This window comes from Molothrus aeneus, chromosome 1 (genome assembly GCF_037042795.1).
Source record: "Molothrus aeneus isolate 106 chromosome 1, BPBGC_Maene_1.0, whole genome shotgun sequence".
In the NCBI taxonomy this organism is placed as follows: Eukaryota; Metazoa; Chordata; class Aves; order Passeriformes; family Icteridae; genus Molothrus; species Molothrus aeneus.
In genome coordinates, this window is record NC_089646.1 from 59294866 (window position 1) to 59322524 (window position 27659).

General features: G+C 42.3%; 1 protein-coding gene across 2 annotated transcripts in view; it reads right to left on the reverse strand.

Annotated features, from left to right (window-relative positions):
• CTDP1 (CTD phosphatase subunit 1) overlaps positions 1–15033 on the reverse strand; it is a 101008-nt gene extending 85975 nt beyond the window's left edge. Inside the window, exons 1-2 of one of the 2 annotated variants that reach the window (XM_066557841.1) lie at positions 14957–15033; positions 888–971 (exon numbers count right to left, since the gene is read on the reverse strand). In XM_066557841.1, the coding sequence (XP_066413938.1) occupies positions 888–928 (41 nt within the window). In that variant the 5' untranslated portion in view covers positions 929–971; positions 14957–15033. The remainder of the gene's footprint in view (positions 1–887; positions 972–14956) is intronic. The other variant, XM_066557833.1, reaches the window with a different exon arrangement.
• Between the last annotated feature and the right edge of the window lie 12626 nt (positions 15034–27659).

The following is a 27659-nucleotide window of genomic DNA, read 5'->3' on the forward strand; positions in this document are numbered from 1 at the left end:
GTAATTTGCTATGCATAAGAAACATACTCTTTACCAAGCAATGCGACACAGCAAAGGAGAAATACAATAATCTTTTGAATTTGCTTTCTTTTTTTTGCCTAAGGCTTAAATTCCTTTAGTTCTATGGCATAATATTTCACAAAAAATTGAAAACAGTTAAGAAGCCTTAAATTGAAAGCACTGGAGACAAGCTAGCTCCCATTCAGACACAGTACAAATAAAGCAAGGTCATATGAATGAGACTGCTATTACCTCTAAGCTATTTACACCTGCACAGATAAAGTTCTCAGGATTATTAAGCAAGCCATTCTTGACACACCATACAACTCCCAGTCTCTGGTGAGTACGTTGAAAAACAGTGTGCTGAGAATTTACCTCTCTACACATGCTCCTTATATTTTCCACTCAAGTTACCCTATATTACCTCAATGAAGAAAGAGCATGCACAGTTCTTAAATCCTAAATGAGTGGAGACCTCAGAGCAGTCTTCTCTTTACAACCTTTAGCAACCTGAAGGTTCCTGGAGAGGAGCCATTTACAAGGATGTGTAGAGACGGGACAAGGGGGAATGGCTTTAAACAAAAAAGGGTACGTTTCATGAGCTGTAAGAATGAAATTTTTCTCTGTGAGGGTGATGAGGCACAGGAACAGCTTGCCCAGAGAAGCTGCAGTGTCCCATCCCTGTTTAAGGCCAGACTGGATGGGACCCTGAGCAACTTTGTTGAGTGGAAGGTATCCCTCCTCATGGTAAGGGGGTTGGAATTAGATGACCTCCAAGTCCCTTCCAGCCCAGGTTATTTTATGGCTCTATTAGATGAGAGAAGGAAGAGCTTGAATTCCTAATCAGAAGCAAGGAGAAGTTGGAAAAAAAAGCTGACAACACTTACTGAGTTAAATCCTGGCCACATTCTGCACACAAGCCTTTCATAACAACAGGATGGCTGCAACCTTCCAGTCTCACCAAGACAGCCCTGAAAAAGACATAGGCATTCCATTTACAGAAGGCAGATTACAGACATGTAGATTAGTAACCCACAGACTGAATTAATTCAAGGAATAAATTCTGGTTATAACTTGAGTGTCATAACCTTAAGATATATGCTTTTGCCACAACATGGTGAAAAAGACAATCATCTATATTTTCAAATTATTAATTTTCACAACTTTAGAAGTCAACTGAATCATATACTAGGGTCAGTTTCTAAGCACAGTTTAGCAAGGAAGTTCAATGAGAACAAGTATTGTTTGTCAGAAACAGTTTACATTCACTTACATACAACTCCCCATTAATACCCTACTGAGCTACACAGTAATGAAAACCAAATGCAGAAACTTTAACATCAGAGAACAGCTCAGGTTCTCTTCCAAAATCACTGAGTCCAACCATTAACCTAACACTGCCAAGCCCACCACTAAACCATGTCCCTGAGCATCACATCTGCATGTCTTAAATTCATCCAGGGATGGCATCTTGACCCCTTCCCTGGACAGCACATTCCATTGCTTGACAACTCTTCCTGTGAAGAAATTTCTCCTCATATCTAGTATGAACCACCCCTAGCACAACTTGAGGTAATTAATTTCCTCTCCTCCTATTGCCTGATACTTGGAAGAAGCAACTCCCATCTGGCTACAGCCTCCTTTCAGGCAGTTGCAGACAGTGATAAGGTCCTCCCTTGAACCTACTTTTCTCCAGACTAAACACCTCCAGCTCCCTCAGCTGTTTCTCATCAGACATGTGCTCTAGATTCTTTACCAGCTTCACTGCCATTCTCTGGACATGCTCCAGGACTTCAATGTGTTTTTTGTACAGAGAAGTCCAAAATTTAACCCAGAATTTGAGATGCAGCCTCACCAGTGCCGAACACAGAAGCAGACAAGTTCTATACCAATTTAATCTTATTAATTTCATGGCAGACATATATTGCTTCAATCATCTCATAAAAATATTTTAATTTCTGATCCTTAAGCCTTGACTCACCACATCATAAAATAAAGACTGATATTTTATTCTTTCTTTTAAACAATGGCTAAACCAAACCAGAAATTGGAGCTGGAAACAGAAGTGTGACATTCACTATTCCAAACTCTTTAAAAGACAAACTCTACTTTTCAGTTGAATAGTCCAACTAAAGTATTCTTCATCCAGTTATCAAAATTCAAAATTCCTGGTCTTGAAAATATCATAATTTATTTTCTCTCAAACACTTAACAGTCATTATAAGAGACTTGTTTCCTTCATTACAGATGGAGAAACTGATCTTTCAGACTTCCTATTTTTAAAAAACTCTAAGAAGTAGATAGCAGTACCTCAGCTATTGCAAAAATTCCCCAACTCTGTGATAATGAGCTACAGCATCTCCCTAATATTAAAAAAAAAAAAATTAAAGGTCAAGCAGCTAAAAAAGAAACACACCCAAAAAGCAAAAAAACCCAACAAAATCCAAGCTCTTTCATATACTGCCTGTAGTGTTTGAAGTATGGCTTCAAACCTGTATGCAATAAGCAGACTGCAACATGAAGAAAACTGTTTTGCATGCCCAAGTCTCTCATTCATATATCTGACTACTAAGCATCTGGGAATTCTAAGCAGAAATTTAGTTTCTAAATAATACCTGCAACTGCTTACTTGCAATGTGTCCCTTGTTCTTCAACAACCAGAAGAATGATGACTCTCCTGCTATAGAGAATGATGAACAGAAGAAGAACGATGAACAAAACTGCAGTTCGTGCCCCTAGTGAGGATTATTTTCCTCTTTGAGAGCAAAAACCAGATTCAGGTCAGGTTTATTTCAAAAGAAGTCTTCACAAGCCATCATACTACCAGTATTCCCATTTACAAATGTGCAGATCTACGCCCTTCTCATTGGTAGCCATTTTCTGCTTGGAAATTACACCTCTTCCTGTGCAGGCATCTCAGATCTCCTTTTTTTTTTTTTTTTTTAAACATGGTATGTATTTCACAGAAAACAAATTGCCAGAAAACAAAGCCAAGACTCTTGGCTCTTTAAAAGAACTGCACAAGATAAAGTACTTTAGTGGCCCTTCACTGCATGATTATTTCACAGAATTTTGGTCTCCTCTCATCCCCCTACGTTTGCATTATTTCATTTGACTCTTCTCCCAACTCCCTTTGACAATATCTCTGTCTTTCTGTCTTTTACCTTGATGCACTGCTAAGCTCCTTTTTAGGCTACCAATGCACACTAATGGTCATGTCAGAATTTTTCATTCTCACCACGTGTTCAGTGTATGAATTAGAAATTACAGACACACCTAAAAGGCCAAAAAACATGCCCCACAGTACAGGGTACAGAAACATGCTTAAGAGATTACAGCGCCTGAGTTTATACCCCATATGAATTGGTTTTCAATAGTTCAGAAGAAAAAAGCCTTTCAACTCCAGCTTGGAAGTCACAGTATCTCTAGACATTCTCTCCTTCACAGTGAAGGTAACCTCACACTCCAGGTATGCAACAGAAGAAGCTGGCATACTCCTGGGCCAAGATGTGATTCAAAATTGGACATGCAAGAGCAATGATTTTTGTAAGAAAATTAGAGTTCTAAATTACTCATTGATACTGTTCCTAAACAGCACCACTGTACCTTATTGCATACCAAGCACGACCACTAAATAGCAATTTTGCTCCTACAAAATCTAAACATAACCAGAACTCCTGGCCACACTGACGTGCTGGAGATAAAACAAAAAGCACAGAATACAAAGTCCTCTGTCATATTGCTCTCTGTGATGCTCAACCCAAAGGACACAGGAAGAACTCCAGAGCCCTGATAAAGCTCTGAGCAACATACAACCAAAGGGTCAAGTTTCAATTACAACTGTCAGGATCTTAGGCAGACTTCTCTCAGGGAAAAAGCCCAACACTACTTAGTGCTGCAGAAGGAAAGCCTGAACTCTACTAAGGCCTAGGCACACTTAAGTTTTAGCACATGTGTTTTAATTACTAAAAAGGAACAAACACAGACCTCAAGTAGAATGGCTTTTTTAAATTTCACACCTGGAAGCTCTCCCTTACTGTTGAAGTGAGGGATTTTCAAAATGTAATGGCCAAGATCAAAGCCAATTATCAGACAAAAGTGAGCTGAATCAAAGTGTGCATGTCTGGTTTTAAATGGCTGCATACACCAAACAGGTTCAGATTTCTGCCTGTTCTCTTCTCCAGGTTGTAAGTGAAACCCACTTAAAAGAAGAGAGCCTTTCTCTATTCCATTTCTACAAAGATAAAACAGATTTCCCCTCCCATCCCCTCCAAATAAGAGGAACTAGGGCACACTTCACTGCTGGCAACATTAAGAGCATCTTCTTCACGATCCACACGGTGATAAGCAGAGCTAACTGGCTACTTCAACAACAGCATTCCAAGGAAACTGCCACAAAAGATGCAAAAAACTGCACAAAAGATTTTCTAGTTTTACAAACTGTCCCAACTGTGCAGATGAGCCAGGTGAAGCAACTGGGTAAGAACCACTACACTGTGACAAGCAAACTCTTTTCTGAGCAACCATGGAGGTGGTAGATCATTCCAATACCCAGTCTGATAGCTAAATGACTGCAACAGAAACACGAACTACCCACGTGGTGTCTTTAGTACAATGAAACTTGAACTAGTAAATAAGGAAACCCACTCAGGGCCCTTACTCACATTCCTTCCAGATGTACTTGTAAACAACACAGAAATTAGGTGAGCCATTTAGGTAAAATTTTACTTTTTGTGGCCACAATCACGAATAGGAACAGATATTTACCAACAGCCTCAGGATGCAACTGATCATAAGCTCATCACTGTTCTCCCAGTACTTACGTACACCCTATTTCTAAACCAAGTCTTTTAATAATATCCGCTTTAAGTAAGCCGCATGGTAAAGAAAAAAGACCAAGGGAGAAAGCTTTTATGAAATCCAACGTGAAGGTTTTGCCTTTATTAACAAAGGAAGACAATGCTTGCACTAATCCTAAAGCCTGGTCATTACTGTTGACTCCAAATGGAAGAACTTTGTATCAAGTATAACCATGGCACTGGTTCTGGTAACTGAATTACACTGGAAAGCCAAAACAGAGTTGCTCTATTTGTGCTACACCTCACTTGTAGCAACCAGTTTACTGAATCAAGGGATGAAGAGGATATCAAGGGAAGAATCAAGGGATCAAGATACTGAATCAATGCAAACAAAACGCATTCCCCTGAACACTTTATTATTGCTTAAATTTTCTTTTGTGGTTGGTCATTCTTTTTCCGCATGTCTAACACTTCCTGCAGTAAGTACAGGAGTTAGAGAAGAACAGAAACAAGAACTTCTTGAGATTTTTTTCCATAATAAGGTTACTATTTACATAAGGAGGGGCTGGCCAGCTGCAGCACTCGAGTACAACGGCCACAATATGTCTTCATAGCTGTCTTCAGTAAAGCTCTGTATCTTAAGGATACTCAGCATAACACAGGAATAGAGAGGTTCCCTTTGTTACTCAGAACAAGTCTAACCTGACTGTACATTAACCATGGCCTTCTATTACAGCTTGGCTTCACTTCCAGAGGCAATAGCTCCAATGTCATGCTGCCAGAGAAAGGCAATGGCCTACTTTCTTTACTCCCCACCCTTGTGTTTCCCCAGGAAGCCCACCCCCTCCTCTGGCACTACCAGAAAAGACAATTTCAGTACCCTGCAAGGTAGAACTCACTAGCCCTAACCAAGTTTTCTGCTGGTTTTAGAGTCAAGCAGCTGGTAAAACCAGCCCAGCAAGGGTGACCGATCAAAGCTGCAAATGTTTCACAAACAAGGCTAAGAATGACAAGACACAGTTTGAACAACTTACATTTTCTCTCCACAGTAACCAGGCTACTTTGTTAGCATTTATCTTGCCTGTCTGTAAAGATTAGCTTGGACAACTCCAAGTCATGGAAACATAAGTTTTACTTATTCTCTTAAAGTCTGCTTCAAGGTATCATGTACTGGCATTGAAAATATAGTGCAAATTTCCAAGATGATGGTACTGCCATGCACTGACTCACATCTCATGCGACTGCTGGCAGCCAAGTAATTGCTGGGTTTCCTCAGCTGTGTTTGGTATAAAGAGAGACCTCAAATACCACAAGAAACACACAGACCAAGTTGTGACTGTGATCCCTTAAAGCTACTGCTCTCAATTTGATGCCATATGCCCTTCCAATTCGCATTAGAAGATGTCCAAGAGTACTAGTGCAGCAAAAGGAGATGCTGGTGTGCAAGTGAACAGAATAATCGCTGTCTTGGTTTGCCAGAATGCTCGAGGGGATTTTACTGGCAAACTGTCAAGGGGTAAAAATACCAAATGAACACATCTTCAGATCTATGATTATTAATACCAACCATTACTGAATCAAACAACTGATCTAGAACAAATATGACCACAAGATCCCTTAGTTGTCAGATGAAGTTAGAATCAACCTAAAGCCTGCTTCTACAGTTTCATTAGTCAGATTTCTGAAACACTGACATTTTTGTTTGCTTATACCAGAACAGTATTTTGTTCTGGTATAAGCAAGTGTGTGTGTCTGCAGCATTTAGTATCCCTACTAAGGGCCCTTATGACCAATTTACATCAAACTACAGCCTTTGTCACATAGGACTCCAGTTTTGTAGCAAGGATATTTCCAAAGCCTGAATCATCTTAGTCTCACTATGTAAGAATATTTAACAACTGGATTTATATATTTAACTGTCATTAATATCTGTGAGGAAGCAGAGAGAGTCCTTGAATAATTGATTAGAAGTACCAAGGATTCACAAAGGCACATGGCCCTTGTTGCTCCAGGCAACACATGGCCAACAGCCTCTTCAAGCTGTTGGAGGAAACGTCCACTACAGCAGCCACTTGACTTACACTCAGGGACAGCAAACACACACAGCTGCACTTCAAATATGCATGAACCCCAGATACCTCACCCAAGCAAGTCAGGCCTTTTGGTAAAATCCCCCAAAACCTAAACAAAACCCCCATACCCTAGCCTAGATAACTTGGTAAGAACTGCTGTGAGCAGTAGCTCACAGAAAGCGCAGTTCACACTTGAAGGCATCATCTCAGTTCTCCAAAGCTAATGGGGAAATTAATGGTCTTGAGTTGATTTTTCCTCTGTTAAATACAGACTATTCACAACTAGGAGTTAATGTATTGGTGGATTTTTTCTTCTACTTTTCAGGAAAGTACCTATTCAGGTTGAGAACTAAGGTAATAAATGCCAAGAGAAACATGTGCCTGGAGTTTCTGGATTTTATTTATAATCCAAAAAATATTTTAAGCTTGAAGTAAATCCACTTCCATGATTTGCAAGGCTTTAAGTATTTCTATTTACTTCCGGAGAAGAGTTTGCATCACAAGCAAGGAGGGTTACCTTTTTTTCACCTTCTATGCAGACATCTGTGAACAGCTACTTGCATGTTTCAAAAAGCCACTTCTAAGAGTTAACAATGTATAATCTTTACATAAGATCTAGTAAATCATTCAAATATTATTTACAATGTCTTTTTATTTAGAATATTTAAAATCAGAAGTATTATTACTTATGAGAATTCAAGACTAATTTTTTTTTATAAAGGGAGAAGGTAAAAATACAGTTCTCAATGCTTTTACATAGAACCCCTTCAAAATAACGAAGTTCACACAGAATGAATTCAGAAGTACAAAGATACAAGCCTGTAACTCTGTAACTTGTATCTCTAGCAATAAGTACTTTGAATAATCACAGAAGAAAACAGGCTGTCATATCTCAGTAATTCATTTAAGCAATAAACAGTTCTGCAGCCCACTCCCCCCATTACTGTTGTCAAATGCTGACATTACATTTATGAATTTGCTTCTCTATTGCCACTTCTCTCTGACTGCAGTATTAGTGATACAGCAGTTCTCAAATACCTGCTGCAAAACTCCACCTGGGAGTTGAGGAACATCCACCTGACAGCAGGATCAATCCAAATCTATGCGATGAACCCTGGCAATCTAAGTGGCACTCAGTCAAAAATTTGAACTGACCGTATAGCCTTCTAATTGGAAGAACAACAATTAATCTAAACCTGCAGTTTTCTCAATCCACACTTGAATGCTCACATTAGTTACTAAAGAATGGTACTTGCAGATGAACTGTTGCAAATCCAGACAACAGTCTCGGACTAATTCCACTGCTGGCTAACTTTTTGGGTTTTTTTCAGGCATACAACTCTCCCTCAGTTAAAGGCACAATTTCCCCTTATCTCAGACCAACTTACCACCCGCATTCCTCCTACGCCCAGTCAAGATCACCTGTAATTACCAGAACAAATCTGGTTTGCCTCCTGCACCTGTAGGTTCACATCTAGACAAATAGCAACAGATGAACACCAACACAGCCTGGACACCAAAGCAGAGAAAGAGAGTTTCAAATACAAACACACACAGAGCTGACATCAAAGCTATAAACATGGCCTTTACCTCTTCCTGTGCAAAGAAATCTGGGAGGATCCTGTGATATTTCCCCCTCTGCCTTGGAAAGCTGCATCTATTAACAGAATATTACACCTTCTCCAAACATTTTATCACTTTTCCCACTAAAACCATGCACTTATGCAATCACAGTCCCTTTGCCTGTTACTTCCAAACAGCAAATAAAATGGGAAGAGGTTTACTGCAGGATGCACAATCCTCAGGTCTAACAGCTTCCTCCCATCCTTTCCTTTAATAGATACTGTGGCAAACTGAGCTGGGTGCTACATCCTGCATACTATCCTCTGGGACTTGCTGTTAAACCAGATGAACACAGTTACATAGGAAAAATTAACAACTTTTAACACCCTTAAGAGCAATTATGAACCAAGTGGTGTGGTGTCCAAAATGGACATCAATTATGTGGTGTCCTAAGTTACACCACAGTGTTCATCGAGGAGCAGTAGCTCCACATTTGACAGCAACCATATGACAACAGCATTGTGTGAGCCCAGAAACCCAACACACTCTGAAAGCAGAGGACAACAGCTTAGAAAGCTGCTCAACTTATAAAAAGTTAAGTGTGATAAATAGCTGTAAAGTTGATCAAGTTCTCTTCTTGAGCAATGCTTTCTTTGGTTAGGGTCACTTGTCCCCCCTCATCCCTTCTGAGAATGAGAATCCGCAGCATTTAGTCCACTAAGCTTAGACCAAGACCATTTGCCTTTCACACCTTTTCAAATGTTGCAAAGTCTTAGATGCCATCTTCAAACTAGAAAACACTAGAAAGCAAACAAATAGGCATTCTTCAATTCTACTGTATCAAAATCTCTGCCTTATGCTACACTGTTTCTTAGAACAGTTGCAGAAAAGCCTTTTTTTTTTTTAAGATATTAGTGCAATAGTGACCTGGCAATATCCCAACTCTTACCTTAAAAAAGAAAGCATTTCCTTTAACACAGCAACACTGTGTTAAAGAAAACGAAGGGAGCCTTTCCATCTTCCAAAGCCTTTTTAAGACCAGCAGTCTCTCCTGCTGGTTACAGTTCTATCCTTTCCCTACTTCCAATTCCATAGGTCTAACTTCAACATAACCAAACTTAGACAAAATGTATAATCAAGATCCTTAAACTGTAACCTGCAATGCATTACCTGCTCTCCAGGAAGTCATTTCATGCTCCCCTATTTGCTTTAAAAGGCAACTACTGCCAATTCAGCTATCCATATATAGCAGAACACCTTAAGTTAACCTTTGATTTTTTAACTACACAAAATAGATAACCATAAGAATATTTTATAAGTGACAACTTACAATGAATTGTCTATTATAATTTTCCAAAAGAGGTCCCAAAAAATTAAAGGCTGGCAGCTCTTTACTGAGCCTTGAGGCTACTATGTCAAGACAAACTTTCAGAAAAATTCAAAGCAAAAGTCTTGTCACTCTCTTCCTTCCTCAAACTTTTCCAACCCTTCCCAGGACAAACATCTATGTATTGTGCAACAGAAAAATTAAAGGTCTCATTGCAGTCCCCCTGTGAGAATTTTTATCCATACATTTTCTCTTAAGAAGAGAAAAACGACAGAAAACCACATCGCAGTTGCTGAGAAGAAACAACATGCACACTTGCCTTTGAAAAAGACTGGTTTTATAAACAACTCTAGTATTAAAGTAAAGCTCAAAAGTACCCTAAAGAAACTAGACAGCAATAACTAAGAAAGAAAATCCATGACCATTTGGGTAATAATCACAGAAGAAAACAGGCAAAAATTGGGTAAAAATACTATCTATTTCCAGCACAGACATCTACAAACCAACATTTTTTAAAAACTGCTATAACCTGCTTGTAGTTCTCCAATGGGATGCATAAAACACTACCATGAGCTATCTCATTCTGTCTGCTGGCCCATACACACACAGCAAAAAGTCCTTGAGCTCAAGTAAGATGAGCAACTCAGAGTACAAACTAAGAGAGCAGAAAATTCCCTCATTTGGGAGAAACCTTTTAAAGATAAGAACATTACTAAAGACTATCATACAAAATGCTGAATGGAACACACACAACTTTAAAAATGTTATTCCCCAGTGTTGACATGCCATTTATTCCCTTGATGACTCTACTGGCATTTACACAATCACTTTGATCTGACCCATCTATGGGCTACTGCTGAAAGGATAAATTACTCCCCCTTTCCCTGTACCACACTCCTGTTGAAGCAACTGAACAAAACAAGGGAATTGATTACTATGGACCATTTCACAGGAGATTGGGTGGGAAGGATGAGAAACTAAGCCACCTTTAACTACATGTTTTCCAACACCCTACTGAGTGCAAGATGAAGGCACTCAAGTCTGAGCATCCCTTCCAGCCAACTCTCATATTAGCATGAAGCAACCAGGAAACCATGGTCTAAGAAAGCCACACTGAGAAAAACTGCATACACAAGGCTGTTACAACCACACTACTGGTAAATTCCAAGCCTGATGCCTGTTTCCAACCAAACCTGACTGAGCAGCTTGATCCTCTTAGATAAAGAAGCTCCTACAAGTTTTGTGAAACAAGGCCATATAAAGAAAAGGAACTTTGTCCTCTACCATTCAGTCCAATGAACTATCCTGTGAGCTTCCAACTTGTTAGGTGCCGAGGAACAGGCAAAAGAGAAGGCAATGAAAGACAAAAGTCCTCATTTAGAACTTGCATCTTTTTTACTATCCAGTTCAACCAAACACAGGAGAGATACCCTTCTTTTAATGTTTCTTGGTATCACATGCAGAAAGGAGAAGGGGAAAATTAAAAAAAAAAAAGGAGACGGAAGTCAGAAAGATGTATACTGAAACTTACTATAAAAAAAATGGGATGAATTCAGGCATAAAAAGGAATTAGACAAGAGATACACTAAGTTAGGATTGTTAAGTATTATTCAACAATCCTCAATGTTTGGCACTGAGGGGTTTTTTAGACTCATACCTTCATTAAGTATTTGCCAGGATATTATGAAAACATTTGTGTCTAACAAAGAGCAAGGTACTTTTTCCTGTAGTTTGTTAAAAGTGTCACCACTTTAAAATAAACTGCAATTCATTAGCATTTTTTCCCCCCTGGAAGACTGTAAGATACATGGTACTGTGGTCTGGCCTTAAGTGGACAGTAAACCAGGCCCTGAGCCTATGTGACATTAGATAACCAAAAGAAGATATTATTTTAAAAATATATAATCAAGTTTCTGGCACAAAAAACCCCCCAAAACCAACAAAAACCAACAACCAAGCAATGACACAAAAATCTAGAACTTTAGAGAACAAATCCCCACCTCTTTCCTGCTATCTTCTCCAAAACCAAAACTGACTAGTTTTGCTTCACTAGGATCCAGATAGTTTAAACAAGATTTTTATTACAACACAAACATACTCTGTAGAAGAATGTGAATTTTCACTATTAAGTTATGTGGTAAGACACAAAGATACCCAGATTAAATATACAGGTAATAAATATTTCAGAAGACTCTTCTAATGTGAACCAAACAGGACACTTGTAATACTCTGTCCCATCAGCAGCGCAATCATTTTATATTAGAAACACTTAGGTAAATATTTGCATATAAAATTAATACAGACCCAACCCAGAATCCTGCCATACCTGTAGCACCTTCAGAATGATTAACCCTGATGGCTAACTGGCACTAATAACACACAGAGCAGTGCAGTATTTTTGGCACTTTATTTGTTGCTCCTCTACCCATCAAAATTACGCTTCATTAACATCAAAGGCCTTTCATTAACTGCTTCCTGTATTCCCTGTTATTTACAGTCCTAAAAGGTTAGACACCTTTCTCTCTCAAGTTCCAGTCTGACATGTGGTGCAAGCCTACTTCTGCAAGAATAAGCAAAAGTTAGCTACTGCCTGCATGCCTTGGGCTCTTCTCTGGGTAAAGTTTGCACCCCTGTCAATGCTAAAAAGTGGGTAATAACACCACAAAAAAAATTAAGTGCCGTAAATGTGCAAAATTACTTTCATGCAGCAAAAGATTCCATCTCATGCTTAATATGAAAGAAAGATAATCAAAAGTTAGAAATGTGTATTCTTAATTGGGAGAGACTTCTGCTAAATTATGTCTTTATTTCCAGAAATATTATGATCTGACAAAGAAGAAAATTCAGCCACTTATATTGTTTATCCTCGAATAAGAAGGTTTGATCAACTTATGTTCTCATGTTCTAATGAAAAGTATTTTGAATAGAAACAGTACTTCTACAGTGTTTTAGGGTTTGACAAATACTTGCAAGTATATTTGGTTTAAAGAGAATTCAGTGCTAAATCAGCCAAGTTCATTTTTCTAAAGGCAGCATGACACCTACCATTCTGGACAGTTTGGATTATAAAAAGGGCATCTTCTGCCGATGATGAATAAATTTCAGCTGTTATTTACTTTAATCACACCTGTGTTTTAATAATGCAAAATCTTAACACATATTGAAATACTGTTAGTGAAATGTCATTATTTCGATGCCACAAAATGGGAAGCCACGGGCAAGAGATCAAATGTTTGCCAAAACAAACTTTTAAGTGACCAAAGAAATGCAGTTATGTCTTCAATAGCTGAATAGTTCCACTACCCCTAGGTCATGCTTATTCTACCTCTTCACTTGAACTTCTCCCTTGCACTCACCCATTAAATACCACAGCAACAAGCAACAGAGGAACCTGACTGAAAAGTCAGAATTCCAGAAGCATAACATCTTGCAATGGTCAATATCAACTACAATCTTTCAGTTTTGTGAGATAGAAATATTCCAGAAGCCAAGAACAACAGTAATAAAGAACAGCATTTATTTTCTAATTGTCTCAAAGCACGGAATTGCTAATTATAATCAACTGACTGGACAAATCCAGTAAGAACAATGTATAAAAATTGGTGCATTCCAGTCCATGAAGTTAACATGGAGCAAAGCTAAAACTAAAATGCTGCTAAATCAGCAGCAGACCCAGACTACTTTAAATCGATTATACTTTTCACTTATAATATTTTTAGTTTGGTTTTCCTTCCAAGTGCTTAGCTATAATGAAAAAACAGATAAAGTTATCTCCCCTTTTATTCAGTGCTAGCAACATGAATTTCATCATGCATATGGCATTTTAAAATCCTAGTCTGTATTTTTAAGATCTTTTTTAGTTTGACCTAGCATTTACAGTACCTTTGTTCTACATCAGGTATTAAAGATTGCCCATGCTGCACCAGATGCAAAAGCAGAATGCTGATGTAGCACAAAAGAAAAGCCATTGTCTTATCTCAGAAAGAGATATCTCTATAGCAAGAAACACACAGCTTCAGTAGCACATTATATGACTGACTGATATAAAAATGCATCAGACTAGTTTTTCTTGAACCTCTCAGAGCACCCCCATACACAGATGCTTTCCATATACTAGCAAATTTCAATCAAGAAAGTTTAGGCCTGGCTGCTCCCACCTAAAAATCAAGAGAACTGCAATCAAAGTAAATAGCTTGCTGTCATAAAACAGAAGTAGATTGTTTAATTAGTTTCCTGTTGAGAAAGAATAAATCTGCTTAAAGTACAGGGTAGCAGGCTATTCGCCCAACTCAACGTAGAAATCTGAGCGCCCCACTATCAGGCATTTAAGAATTTAAGTCAATGAACATACAACCTTATTAGACAAACCCATTGTTAAACTATACGAAAAAAGTCTTTTTTAGTCCCTTGTTCTTCTGAAAGATAAAATCTTGACTGTATTTGTGAAGTCTTATACATTAAAACATCGACAGTATTAAAAACATTTAGACACCCAATATTACGTGTAAGGTACTTAATAATTTTAAAATGCCTTGCCGCACTGTTGTTTCACATTAAAATTCCTTCTATGGAGGACAAAATTATCTGTTTGCTCCGGAGTTTTGCACCAACCTAACCACCAAACTAAGAAGAGTCTATTAGGAGAAGAGGCAGTAGGCAGAAAGTGATGCTCAGGAAGTTCCACCTGAACAGGGGGAACAACTTCTTTATTGTGCTAGTGGCTGTACACTAGAAGAGGTTCCCCAGACTGTGGAGCCTTCCTCACTGCAGATATCCCAGAACCATCTGGATGCAATCCCGTTCAACATGCCGTAGGGCGACCCTGCATGAGCAGCGAGGTTGGACCAGATGACGCACTGTGGTCCCTTTCAACCTAACTCATTCTGTGATTTTGTGATTTCTAAGTGGCGCTTCCAGTAAGCGCAGTGTTTAGAGAACCCCGACACAGCAGGAGGGACGCACCGCTCTCTGAGACAGAGCTCACGGCAAAGGACTCTGAAACATGGGAGTGGAGCACGATCCCTCGGCACCTCCCCGGCCGCTTCCTCCTCCTCCTCGCACGGCAGCTTCCCTGCGCACAGCCCCGGAGGAAGAGCCTTTGTGAGCAGGGCCCGGCCCGGCCCCTCGGAAGGAGCACGAAAGCCGCCTCCCGCCTAGGCGGCCCCCTCGCCCGCCCGCCCCCGGCCCGCACTCACCCGGGCGCGATCACCTGGCCGGGCCGCGCGCACAGCTCGCGCACCACGCCGGGCCGCTCCGCGCGCAGCCTGCGCTCGGGGCCGCCGCGCTGCGGGCGGGCGGAGGCGCCGCTGGCGGCGGGCGACAGCGGGGAAGCGGCGGGGCCGGCGGGGCGCGGGGCGGGCGGCGGCGGCAGCGGGGCGCAGAGCGCCAGCACCGACCCGATCTGCACCGCCGCCCCCACCGACACCTTCCACTCCAGCAGACGCAGCGGCCGCGGGCCGGGAGCGCGGATCTCCGCCACCGACGCCGGGCCTTCCGCGCCGGGCCCGCCGCCCCGCTCCGGCCGCTCTTCCATCGCCCCGTCCGGCGGCGGAGGGTGAGTCGGGGGTGCCAGGCAGTAGGGACGGACCTGGCGCTGCCGCCGCCGGGGCGTTTCGGGACGCCCGGACAGTCACGGGTGGTGCCGACGGCGGCGGGGTTACGACAGCTCCGCGCAGGCGCCGCGCCGCGCGTCCGGCCGCGCTTAAAGGCACAGGCGGTGGCGGCCCGGCCCGCGGGGCGGCGCGGGGAGCAACTACGGCTCCCGGCAGCCCCCGCGCCCCGCCCGTCGGCCCCGAGCGGCCTCACAGAACCGGAACTGGAAATATCCCGAGTTCGGACCCGCGGGCATCTTGGGATCCGACTAGTGGCCGTGCACGGAACACCCCCAGAATCGCATCATGTGCCTGAAAGCGTTGTCCGAGCCTTTCTTGAACTCTGTCAGGCTTGGTGCTGTGACCACTTCCCTGGAGAGCCTGTTCCAGTGCTCAGCCATACTCTGGGTGAAGACCCTTTTATTTTTCTATTATCCGACTTACTGTCTAGGCTTAGCCCCTTTTATTTTCCTATTATCCGACTGTCTTGGTTTAGCCCCAGCCAGCAGCCACGCCTTACACAGCCACTTTCTCACTGCCCTACCAGCAGAACTGGGGAGAGGCTTGGAAGGGCAAAAGCTGGAAAACTCATGGGTTGAAAGGATGACAGGAAAACCAAAAGCCATGTGCTCAAACAAAGCCAAACAAGGAATTGATTCACTGCTTCCCATGGGCAGGCAGGTGTTCAGCCATCCCCAGGAGAGCAGGGCCCCATCACATGTCACAAGTTGGGAATACAAACACCATCACTCCAAATGGCCCCCCTCCCTCATTCCTCCCTCCACTTTATTTACTGACCATGATGTTGTGGGGTCTGGAATATCCCTCTGGTCAGTTGGGGTCACTTCACCTGTCCTGGCTGTGTCTCCTCCCAAGCATCCCCACATTCATTGCCAGCATGGCAGTATGGAAAGCAGAAAAGGCCTTGGCTCTGTGCCAGTCCTGCTCAGCAATAACAAAAACATCTCTAAATTATCAATCCTGTGCTCAGCACAAATCTAAAACAAAGTCCCATTCCAGCCACTGTGAATGAAGTTAACTCTACCCTAGTAAAATCCAGAGCACCAATCTAAACCTCCCCTGACACAGCTTCAGGCCTTTCCCTTGGGTCCTGGCACTGGTCACCACAGAGAAGAGATCAGTGCCTGCCCCTGCTTTTCGTGTTGTGAGGAAGCTATGGACTGAGTCCCCTCTCAGTGTCCTCTAGGCAGAACAGACCAAGTGTCCTCAGCTGCTCCTCATACAGCTTCCTCTCAAGACCCTTCACCATCCTTGTGGACCTCCTTTGGACACTCTATAAGAGCTTTATATGTTTTTTATATTGTGGTGCCCAAAACTGCATACAGCACCCGAGGTGAGGCTGCACCTTTGCAGAACACATTTGGACAGTCACCTCACTCTGCTCTATGTGGGTGCTGCCCGAGGCCTGGACCCTGAGGAGCCTGTGGAAGCTCTGCAGCATTCTCCAGCTCTTCCCTGGGTGGGAGGGCAGGTGGAAGAGGAGGACGCCCTTGCCTGGCAGAGCAGCCAGCTCCCTGTGGCACTGGCCCCACACTGCAGTACACTGGCAGGGCAGGGAGGAGGAATAGGGCAGAGAGGAGCTTGGATGTGGACATGGCCCAGCAGAGGCACAGCCAAACAAGGCCAGCAGGGCTGACTGGAGCTGAGGTCAGAGACATCCCTAAGGGTGTGTGTTCTCCACCAAAAGATGCCATGGACATGCTTCCCACCCACGGCAGCCACATGGCAGGGTACTTTTATCTCTTCAGCCACATGCCAAGGATGGAGGCCTTGTGCCATGTGCCAAACCTTGTGCAGCCTGCTATGGATCAATGAGATGCTCTGAGCTTCCATGGGAGTGCTCAACTACCTCAGGATCTCTAGTGCTTGTTTAGCAAGTGCACCAAATCTTTTTACCTCGTTGGTGTTCCCTGAATTAACATCTTGACCTAAGAACTCAGAGCAGCAGATGCCATGGTCTTCCACAAGGAGTCTTTTCCAGAGAGTGACTGGCTTGCTAGTGGACAGGATTTTGGTAGGGATGTTGAGGAATACATGTAGTGCCCATAGCTCAGTATGCATGTGCAGTGTGAGCTGCAGGTGGACCACTGGAGGGGCAGGAAACTGAACCTGAGCCCAAGGCGAGAGCCATGACCTGCCAACCCTTTGCATAACAAGGGGCCTGGGGACCTGTGGTGTACCCAGGGGACCTGGGCAACCCAGAGACACAGGAGGAGCTGGTGACTCCAGACTTTTCTATACTTGAACTTAAAGGGTATAAAAGCCCAGGGTTTCCTTTGTCACTCCTTAGAGGCACCCACCTCAAGCTGTTATTTTTTATATTGCACCATGATTAAATTATTTTAAGGGTCAGGATGTCTGAGATTCTGCTAAAGGAAACCTGGGGTTGAGCCCATAAGGAAACCTGGTCTGTCTGGGAGTATGGGGGATGCAGCTGCCAAAGGGGCCTTGGTCCCAGATTAGGTGATGTCAGAGTGGCTCCTGGATGGTCAGACAGGGAAGTTTCCTTAACAGGGAGAAGCCTGTCAGCATACAGTCTACAGGCAGTCTCCAAACAGTAGGTACTCCTGAGTTTTTCCCTTTTAACATTAGTTAAGAGAGACCCTAAAACAAGGCCAGTGTGGACTGGTTGGGAACTGGACCTGCAAAACATCACTATGAACATCATTATGAGCTTGGGTTGTGAGACAGCCACCATCACCAACAACCAGAAACTGGGAAATTTTGGAGTGAAAGTTGCTGTGCCTCTATTATCAGCTCCTTGTACACAGATACAATGGCGTATTGTGTATTATTCTTAATATTCTTTTCATGCTGTCCTGCACATGTGATAAAGCTACTTCATAAAAGGTGACTACTTTTTGCGTAGTATTCCATCTCTCTACTACTTGTGTTACTTCCTCTTTCATAATCTGAAATAAATAAAATCTGAAAATCTGAAATGAAAATAAAAATAATCAGCACTGAAGCAATATGCCCTTGTCCTCTTCCACATGAAAACTGAACTTTGAACCCCCAGTGAGCTCTAATGAGGCCACCTTCAAACTCTACCAGGAAGTGCTGACTTGCAGGATTTCTCCTCAACTCTCACCTCAGTGTTTTTATCTCACACCCAGCCTTCTTTCTTTTGTAGAGTGGATTGATACTGTTTTGCTCACGGACAGCAGGCTGATCACTGCCTCGAGAGTGCAAAGGAAAAAAGATAGCCTCAAGGATCAGGAGAATTCATCAGGAATTCCACTATTAAAACTTCTTAGACTTCCAAATCTAGCAAAATCCAAGTCCATCAAGACTGGTTGTCATAATAGTCAAGGAAAGGATGAAATAATAGCTGAGGTGGGAAGGGACCTTTGGCAATCATCTAGTCCTAGCTCCCCATCTCAAAGCAGGGGCAACTAGCAGGTTTCTCAGGGTCACGTCCAATTGGGTTTTGACTGTCTCCAAGGATGGAGACTCTAGAGCCTCTGTGAGCAACCTGTGCCAGTGTACAACTGACCTTACAGTGAAAAAAAGCTTTTTCTTGTGATTAAGTGGAATTTTGTATGCTTCAGTTCATGCCAATTGCATCTTGTCCTTTTACAGGGCACCACTGACAAAAGTCTGTCTTTGTCTTCTTTATCAACCCTCCCCCATCTCTATCAAATGTTTATACACATTGGTAAGATCCCTCTGGAGCCTTCTGTTCTCCAGGCTGAACCATCCCAGCTCTCTTTCTCATCTCTTCTCACGTGACAGATGCTCCAAGCATTTTAATAGCATTGTGCCCCTTTGCTCCTGTTATTCCAGTCTCTTGCACTGGGCCCAGTACACCCAATGTGGGGTCACCAGTGCTGAGTGCAGGGGAAGGAGCACCTCCCTTAAACCTATTGGCAGTGCTCTTCCTAGTGCAGCGTAGAATGCTGTTGTCTTCTTTGCTGCAAAGTTTACCTTTACTTGTTCAAGGGGAGCTTGGTGGCCATCAGGGTCCTCAGGGCCTTCACTGCAGAGCTGCTTCCCAGACACTTGGCCTCCAGCCTGTCCAGATGCTTGGAGTTACAGGCAGAACATGGGATTTCCTTTTCTTGAACTTCATGAGGTTCCTCTCTGCCCATTTCTCCAGGGTGTCAAAGTCCCTCTGGATGGCAGCACAGCAATTTAGCCTGTCACCCACTCCTCCCAGCTTGGTATGAGCTGCAGACTTGCTGAATGTGCACTCTGCACCAACATCATTAATGATGATGTTAAACAGTATTGTTCCTGATATTGTCCCCTGGGCAAAGCATCTGTGAGTGGAAAATTAGTGACAGGACACTCCTAGCACAGCATGAAGCACCAGGGACAAGCTTCATATTCATATTTATATTCATAGGCATCTTTGGTGGTTTGGTGGTGGTTAGTTTTTTGTTTGTTTGTTTGGTTGTTTGTTTTTTTCCCCATTTCTGCCCTAGAGAATAACCTCTTAAAGAAAACCAGGAAAGACTGTCAATTTTGTCCATATTCCCCAAGTGTAATCTTGCCTTGTGTTTGAAGGTTAGCTCAGGTAAACAAATTTTGTTGGTACTGAATTATTACTCGCGTTATTGTCTGTGGGGAAGATAGTCTTGGCAGCAGAGCAGAACCATGGCACAAAAATGGTCTGGCTTTATTTGCCCTACACATATCAAACTGATGGTTGCTCTGTTTTCCCTTTGCCGGCTAATCCCCCTCACTCAAAGACACCCATTTAAGGTCATGCAGCTTTAACACCTGTCGTTTTCTTGAAAGCTGGCCTACCACACAGCTTTTCTATGTTCCAATGTCATATCTATCTTACCAGGCCTCCTTGGAGGGGTAAGGATACACAATTTTTGATCCCTCACTGGTGGGTTTGATGGAGTGACTGAATTCTGACACTTCAAGTCAGGAATGAAGTGAGAAGAGCTCACCTCCCCTTAGCAATTCTGATATGTTAACTCTTATCTCTGGAACAAACTAAAGGTGTGCTGCAGCTTCTGCAGTACTGCTGACCTCAGGAAGCCTCTGCAGCCCCTCCTTCCACAGTAACTATTTTGTGATTTTCTCTGCACCTGTAATCGTGCAGATGAACAGCTCAGATGGGAGAATAACAACAGAAATCTACATAATAATTATTATTGTTTTTTGTTATATTGATTGCCCTGAGACAAGAGTTGACAAAATATTTGCACCAATCAATCCTAGGTAGGTGCAAGGGAAAATCCCTGAGATGGTGTGTGATGAGAGCATTAGGGGAAGAATCTGTAATTCTATGAAGCTAGTAGAATCCTAAGGAGCGCACCGTATTAGGATGCTTGACTTCATGTCTGGTTATACCAGATTGCTTCCATCAAGAGGCAGATGTTTTTCCCAGTCTTCCCCTCAAAAAGGACATTAGAATTTAACCACGCCTTTGTATTTGAATACCTAGCATGAACAAAAGCATATGGTGTAGATATCAGATTCACAGAACTGTTGGGTGAAAGCACTGTGGCGGTAGATACAGCCCTGCAGCAAAGCATTTCTTTGAAAATGATCGATTTTTAAAAATACATACATTGTAAAAATACAGCTGACTTCTAAGAAGATAAACAAGATAATCTGCAGTGTAGTTACTTAAGGTTGAAACATGCTTAGCTAAGACTTCTTTTAAAATAAAAACATGTTACCCTGCTTTATATGTTGTAGCTTTAATGCAAATTCAAAATTTATTATATAATGCCTCTTAAAGATGACTTGGCTGAGTCTTTTCCTATTCATTGATGACTGATGCTGTAAGCCTGTCACAGCATACTTAATCCTCACTAATACCTGTTCCATAGTAATCCTTGGGAGTGTGTAGAGTACAAGGTGGTCAACCTCCCAAAATCTCCAAGTGGCTTAGAGAGATCTGCAAATGGGGGAGAGCCATGAGGCTCTTGCTCCATCTCTCAGTGCTCCTGGGAGATCTGTGGGGTGGTTTGCAGACAGGCCGTGACAGCAGCTCACCAGCAGCCCAGGGACCCTTCTCCAGCCTGGAGCCCAGGCGTGCAGCTGGGGCACAGGGTGTCTGGGCAAAGTCACTCTCAGCTTCCCCTGTGGCTGGGGATTTGAATGGACCAGCTGCCCTGGTGCTAGACAGCCCCTTTGCCAATTACATGATGTAATGTTATTATGGGAGCTGTTGCTGAACTACTCAGAAGTGATGCAGGAGTTGTTCAGGAGTCACAGATTGGCCATTCCCTATGGCAGGGAGTTTGTAGCTGTTTATGTATAACTCCTCAGTACAAGAAGTCTGCAAGGTGGTATCACTTTTAAATAGTATGAAAAAATATGGAGGCATTTAAAAGGTCTCACAGCCCTTCTGTGCCCTGACACCTTATTGTATCCACTGTGATAACCAGTGACAGATTCCAGCTGGGGAAGCTAAATAACCTCATCCTGTGTTTTGAGCAATTCCAGTAGGAAGGGAAGCTTTACCCTTCTCAAAAGCTGGCAGGGCTTACTATCAGAAACTAAGGCAGCTTGTGCTGGATGTGAGCACCCTGTGTGAAAGAGGTTTGGGTAGTTTCCATTCTGGAAATCCTTTCCTGACTCTAGATTCTTGAATTCTTAGCCAAAGACCTTCTGCCAGTGTTTCTCCTGGCTTTTACAGAAGCAACCCAGGGAATGACTTTAACACACAGAATACAATAAAATGCAGATCTGCAGCTTGATCCCACTCCCACTGAACTATCAGAAATATTGTCAATCGCCTTCAAAAGGAGATAATGCAAATTCTTAGCATTGCAATAATCAATTAGCAGGCAGTTTAAATTGCACTGTCAGCAGCTTTTCCATCGGCTGTCTCTTAGTGTCTGAAAATGTGGTTTTCATACTGTGTTAACAGAGGATCTTTTTTTTTTCCCAGAAAATATCTTTGGCAAAGCTCTGTGCTCCTCAGTGGAAATATAGCAGAGACTAATTTAGCTTTTTAATTTTTACTTTTCTTGGGCAACCTGAAAGAAGAAGATATAAAAAACGAACCGTTTGTGAATGTTAGTGTTACATTTTCCCTGCAGTTCCTTTCTGTGAGTGGGGTTAGTATTGCACAGGTGTATGTTCAGCAGTGCAAATACCTGTGCATGGAAGTTTTTCTGTATAGCAGCATCAAGACTGGCTTATGCCAGATCAGCTGCACTGGAGATTACTGCATGCACATCGTCAGGTATGTGGCCGTCTACCCATACACACACCAGCACAGACACATCTTTTTGGTCCTGCCCTTGAAAACCCTACAGGTTGCCATCTTTAGTCATAAAGTAAACCATTATTTACTTAGGTTAGGGCTGCTCCCATGATGCCTTCACAGTCACGCTTCACATCTTGAAGCCCACATAATTTTGAAGTGCATGACTCGGAAGCGTGAATGAACACTTCTCCCTTTCCTTAGCAGGGATACATACAACTTAAATCCCTTCCTCCTCTGCAGAAGTGAGACATGTCTAAACATTTTCATTTCAGAAGAGAAGCTGATGACAGAGTTTCCTGTGCCATCACAACAGTTCATTCAAGTGCTAGACTGGGCCATCAACCAGACAGGATGGGGAATTTTTATAACCTAGGCTGTTTGTGACTGCAAAATGTTAGAGCAGTGATTTCCAGTCTGTGCTGTGCAGGCTTTTGGGACTGCTGAGTCCATGGATGGTGATTAAGAAAGACACTTTGCTGTCTAGTAGTCTACAGCTGGGAAAATTTCTTTTCCCCTCACATCCACTGGAAAATGTATAGAAATGAAAACCAGCCAGAAAGCCCTGCCATAATGAAACAGCTGCTCTTCTTATCAGACTTGTGTGAAAGGTTTATTGAGTCCAAATTTTTCAACTTTTACCCTGCCCCTCTCTTTATGGCAGGCCAAAATTGGGGGAAAAAAAAGGGAAAGAAAAGGGGGGGGAAGGGAAAGGGGAAGGGGAAGGGGAAGAGGAAGGGGAAGAAAAAAGAGAAATAAAAAAGAAAAAGAAAAAGAAAAAGAAAAAAGAGGAAAAAAAAAGGAGTTAAGTTTTTATCAGATCTCAATTTTTGCCCTGTCCCTGGCAGGTGGTGGGGCTGAAGTGCTCCCCCAGCGTAGAAGGACTTGCCTTTCTCCACTGTCTTTTTCTAGCAGAGTGCCATAGGGTGGTTCTTAAGAAAAACAAATATTGAAAATACTAAGATAACTCTTACTTAAACAAGAAAAAAAATGTTTATTTAGAGCAACAGAGAAAAAAGTTCTACTAAACTGGGAAAAAAATCATATTGTTTCTTCTACACAGGCAAAATGGGACAGATAAATTCAAAGTTCAGAACAGGATTGGAGGTAATACTTCCCCGCTTATTGTGTATCAGGAAAAGTTCAGAAAACCAAGCAGTTATGTAGAGGGGGAAGAAAGAATCTGTCAATTGTGATTTTTAAGCAAAGAAAAGTCATAGCACTGCGAAGAAGATAAACAGAATCAAAAGTGATCAATCAGGGAGCTGCTGATTGAAGGGACAACAAAAAAGTCATTTGGTCTGGTGTCTTGCTGAGGAAGGACATGCTGGAGACAGAAGTCATTACCAGGTGACAAGAGTGAGGTAAACATCATTTTATTTTATTCAAAGCAGGGATGAAAAGAAGAACATCTGAAGAAGAAGGGAGAAGACAGGACAATAAATGATCAAAGAAGACATAGCATATACTATGTAAGAGACAATCATGGAAGCTTCATAAGCTGATCTTAAAAAATCCATAAATTATGGCAGTAGCTCTAGTTGTGAGCCTCTGAACTGGGGAAAGTGGGGTTCCATACACATTACTAATAAACCCATAATCATATATTGAAACATGTAGAAGCCACGTGGGTGTCTGCACAAGCTGAGAGGTAAATCTTGTTCTCCCTTTTACTTCATCTGAAAACTTGCTGTATGGATGGTTCTGAGGGTTTTTTTTTCTCATTTAGGGATATTTTGCAGGAGACATTTTTATAATCTGTTCTCAGAATGGCAAAGTTTGGACTCCCCCTGATCTTTCTGATGGGCACTTTTAAAACAGAGGAGAGAAATGATCCTCAGTCAGGATCTTCTCTCTTCCAGGTGCCAGCTTTTTATAGCTTTTGATGCATCGCACAGGTGGAGAGGCCAGCTCTTGTTGTGCAGTCCTAGACTATGACAATGTTTATGAGGTTAGTCCCCTGATGGAGATATAGTAAGCTATGAAGCCACACTGTACTGATGAACCACTCCACCACTGGTTCTTGGAGAAATTTATGTGTTCTATTCTTCTCGGTTTGACAAAAATGCTGCTGTCTTAGAAAAGTAAGTGAACAGTGTATGCATCTGGGGCAACATTCGGTATACTAAATGTACATTTTTATAGGAGCAAAATCATAGTAGAAAAACTAGCATCAGGTGCGATAGCACAAGTCAGAGCTATCCTCACATAGAATTCAATTGTGGTCAAGATCTGGTAAACATTTTACTTTTCAACTGCATACTTTGCACGCTATTTGTATGACATCTTTTCTCTCTTTCCCTTGTTGGCTGACTTTGTGCCCTTTTGGCTGGTCCCCCCCTTTTTTTTCTTCTTAAGCCTAGTAGTGATTCACTGGAAAAAAATTCATTTAGCCAGTGAGCAGGAATTTCTGACCTATTTACAAGTGAACTTTGCTATACTTTTCATAGGTCAAAGTCAAGCCCAAAGTACTCCCCAGACTGCCAGTTAAAGCCCTGTCAAGTTCTCAGTGACTTCTGATGTTTCCCCTTCAGCCCATCTTTGCTTCCCGTACCTGGCCTGCTGTGTCTTAGGTGCTAGTCACTGCTAATCCAGAATAGTTTCCCATAAAAGAATCTGTATTCTTGGGGATGGGCTGTGTGTCTTCCGAAAGGTCTCTAGAAGACCTGGAGGAATAATGAGAAATAATGTAATTGGAGATTCTACTCTACTCTCCGGGATAACACGAAGCTGGCTCTTGGTGCTTGAGCTGTTGCTGGCTCTTCTGTGTAGCCTCCGCGTTTCCGAGAGGATCACCAGCGTGTCTATGAGCAGAACAACCTCCTGTTTTACTGGCATTCACCACAGGATGGCAGTGCAAGATTTTAATTGTCAGTCTGTTTCAATTGTCTGTGTATGTGCCTTGTGCGTGTGACAACATAGTTAGACAGAAAATTAAAACCAGTACTGCTTTTTTCCATTTTGAAAACAAAGATATACTGGTTTCCTTTGAAATAGAGTGGATTGTGAAAACACAGAACCAATAAGAAAACAATGCTGCTGCTGCACGTGAGGTGCTGCCATATTTCAGAAATGTACTTCAGCTTTCTTTGTATGCTGACTCTGCATTTAATTAATTCACACCTCCTCCCACAGTGCAAAACCTGTATTGCAAAGGTTGTTTACATGATGTACTCTAAGTGGCTTTTGAATTTACAGAACTTTTGTCCTGACATTGCATCTTTGCAATGTCTAAGTTTTTGTGCTAAGGCACACTCCCTGCCAGTGTGGTCCCAGAGCGTGTCCTGCCAACAGAGCTGCAAATGATGTTCAGAAGGTCAGTTCAGCCTTCCTTCTCTCTCTCCAGTTTCACCTTCCCATTTTCTTTTTGCATGTCGAATCAGGAAATTAGTTTTATCTGAAAATGTACCTGACAAAACCAAACAGTTGTTAATTAGGTCCCCTATCTGGCTTGCAGCTTGGGTGCCAGCACGGGCAAGAGGAGGCAGCAGGGAGCCTGGGATCATCCTTCTGGCTGCACCTCATGCCCAAGATGTTTTAAGTGATGGCAGAGTTGAAGAAAGCTCTCAGGCCTGGGCACTGCTGGTTGTTGATTCAACTGGCTTGCCACCACTGGTGCTATTTTCTGGTTTGGTCTTCACAGTGAGATGCTGATGGTGTTTCTTGCTCCGTGACATTTATCAGGATGCAATACAGTAAAGTCTTATCAGGTCTATATCATTGCTGCATGCAATTCAAGTTTTCAACAACACATCCTGCTTTGAACTGCTGCTGACACACACACACCTAAACACACACTCTCAGACACTCAACATCTCACTGATACTTAAAATTTCCAAGCTAGACCATCGCACTGACTGCATGGCTAAATCTTTACAAAGAGTGTAGCTCTTACTGGAGACAGTTTGATAAACAAAAGCTAAAGGGTTCTTCAAGTAGTATCTTTCAGTTAGTGATGCCACTTTTTAAAAACTTATATACATGTGTTTAGTAGTCCCAGTAGTCCACTGGCAGATAAATAAAGAGTAGAGTTCAGCAGTGCTCCTGGAGGTGTGATAAAGGTTCCAGAGCTGCAGTTCTGTTTTGTCCCCTTCCCAATAAAGGGCAGTGTTATGTTTCAGAAGATTTCTGGGATGACTAATATCATCTGATACAGAACCAGCCTTCACTGGAAGACTTAATGGAGGAAAAATGCATTTTCTATAGTTAGCACCCAGCACTCTTAACCATATTTGAGAGAAGTGCTACTCTTACACTGAGTGTTAGACTTCAGCCTATATATGTAACATTTCGAAAACCTGTGTTTTTCTTTGCAGTGTAACTTCAGGAAAATACCATTTGATCTGAAGAGATTATTTTTCTTTTTAAATTCTTACAGAACATATCTCTCTGTCAGTTCTAGTAATATAATGATAACTGAAAAGTGGACAGAAATACCTATTTATTATGAGATGTAGCTACATTGTCTAAATTGAACTGAGAAAAAACCTCTTCACTCAGAACTATACAAAAGTTATTTCATCTTTTCCAGGTGTATAAACTGGGTTTTCTTCTTGCACAGATAGAAACAGTAATACATATTAAATGTATCTGTCCAACTGCAGCAACAAATTGCAGAACAAGAACAAATGCCTTCAAGAACAAACCTTGCAGCTAACATTCAGTTAATATTCTCATATGTTTCCAGGTGTAGTATCCCAAACCAGAGATACCGCAAGTTCACAACTGCACAGACCCTGAGCCTGTCATACACACACATTCCTTAGTTAAGGAATGAAACTTTACCACACCCCTGTGGCACAGGGATGGTGATGATGTCTATTTCCATGGCAGGCAGTGGTTGGCACACCTGCAGTCTTGGTATGAGCTGTGGGCTGGTGTGACATGCTGTGTGGCGGGGGAATTAGGGGCAGAAGGGGAAAGGGACAGCATCCCTGTAATTCCTGCTAGGATGGGGTCCCAGTAGGCTTGTTGTCCTACAAGACCATGTAAGAGCAGTCGTTTTTTCTTCAGGAGGGTTTGCAATATGATGAGATCTGACCAGTAGCACAGCTGCAGCACAGTTATCAGGAGCACAGATCCTGTACTGGTGTGTTCATCCATATG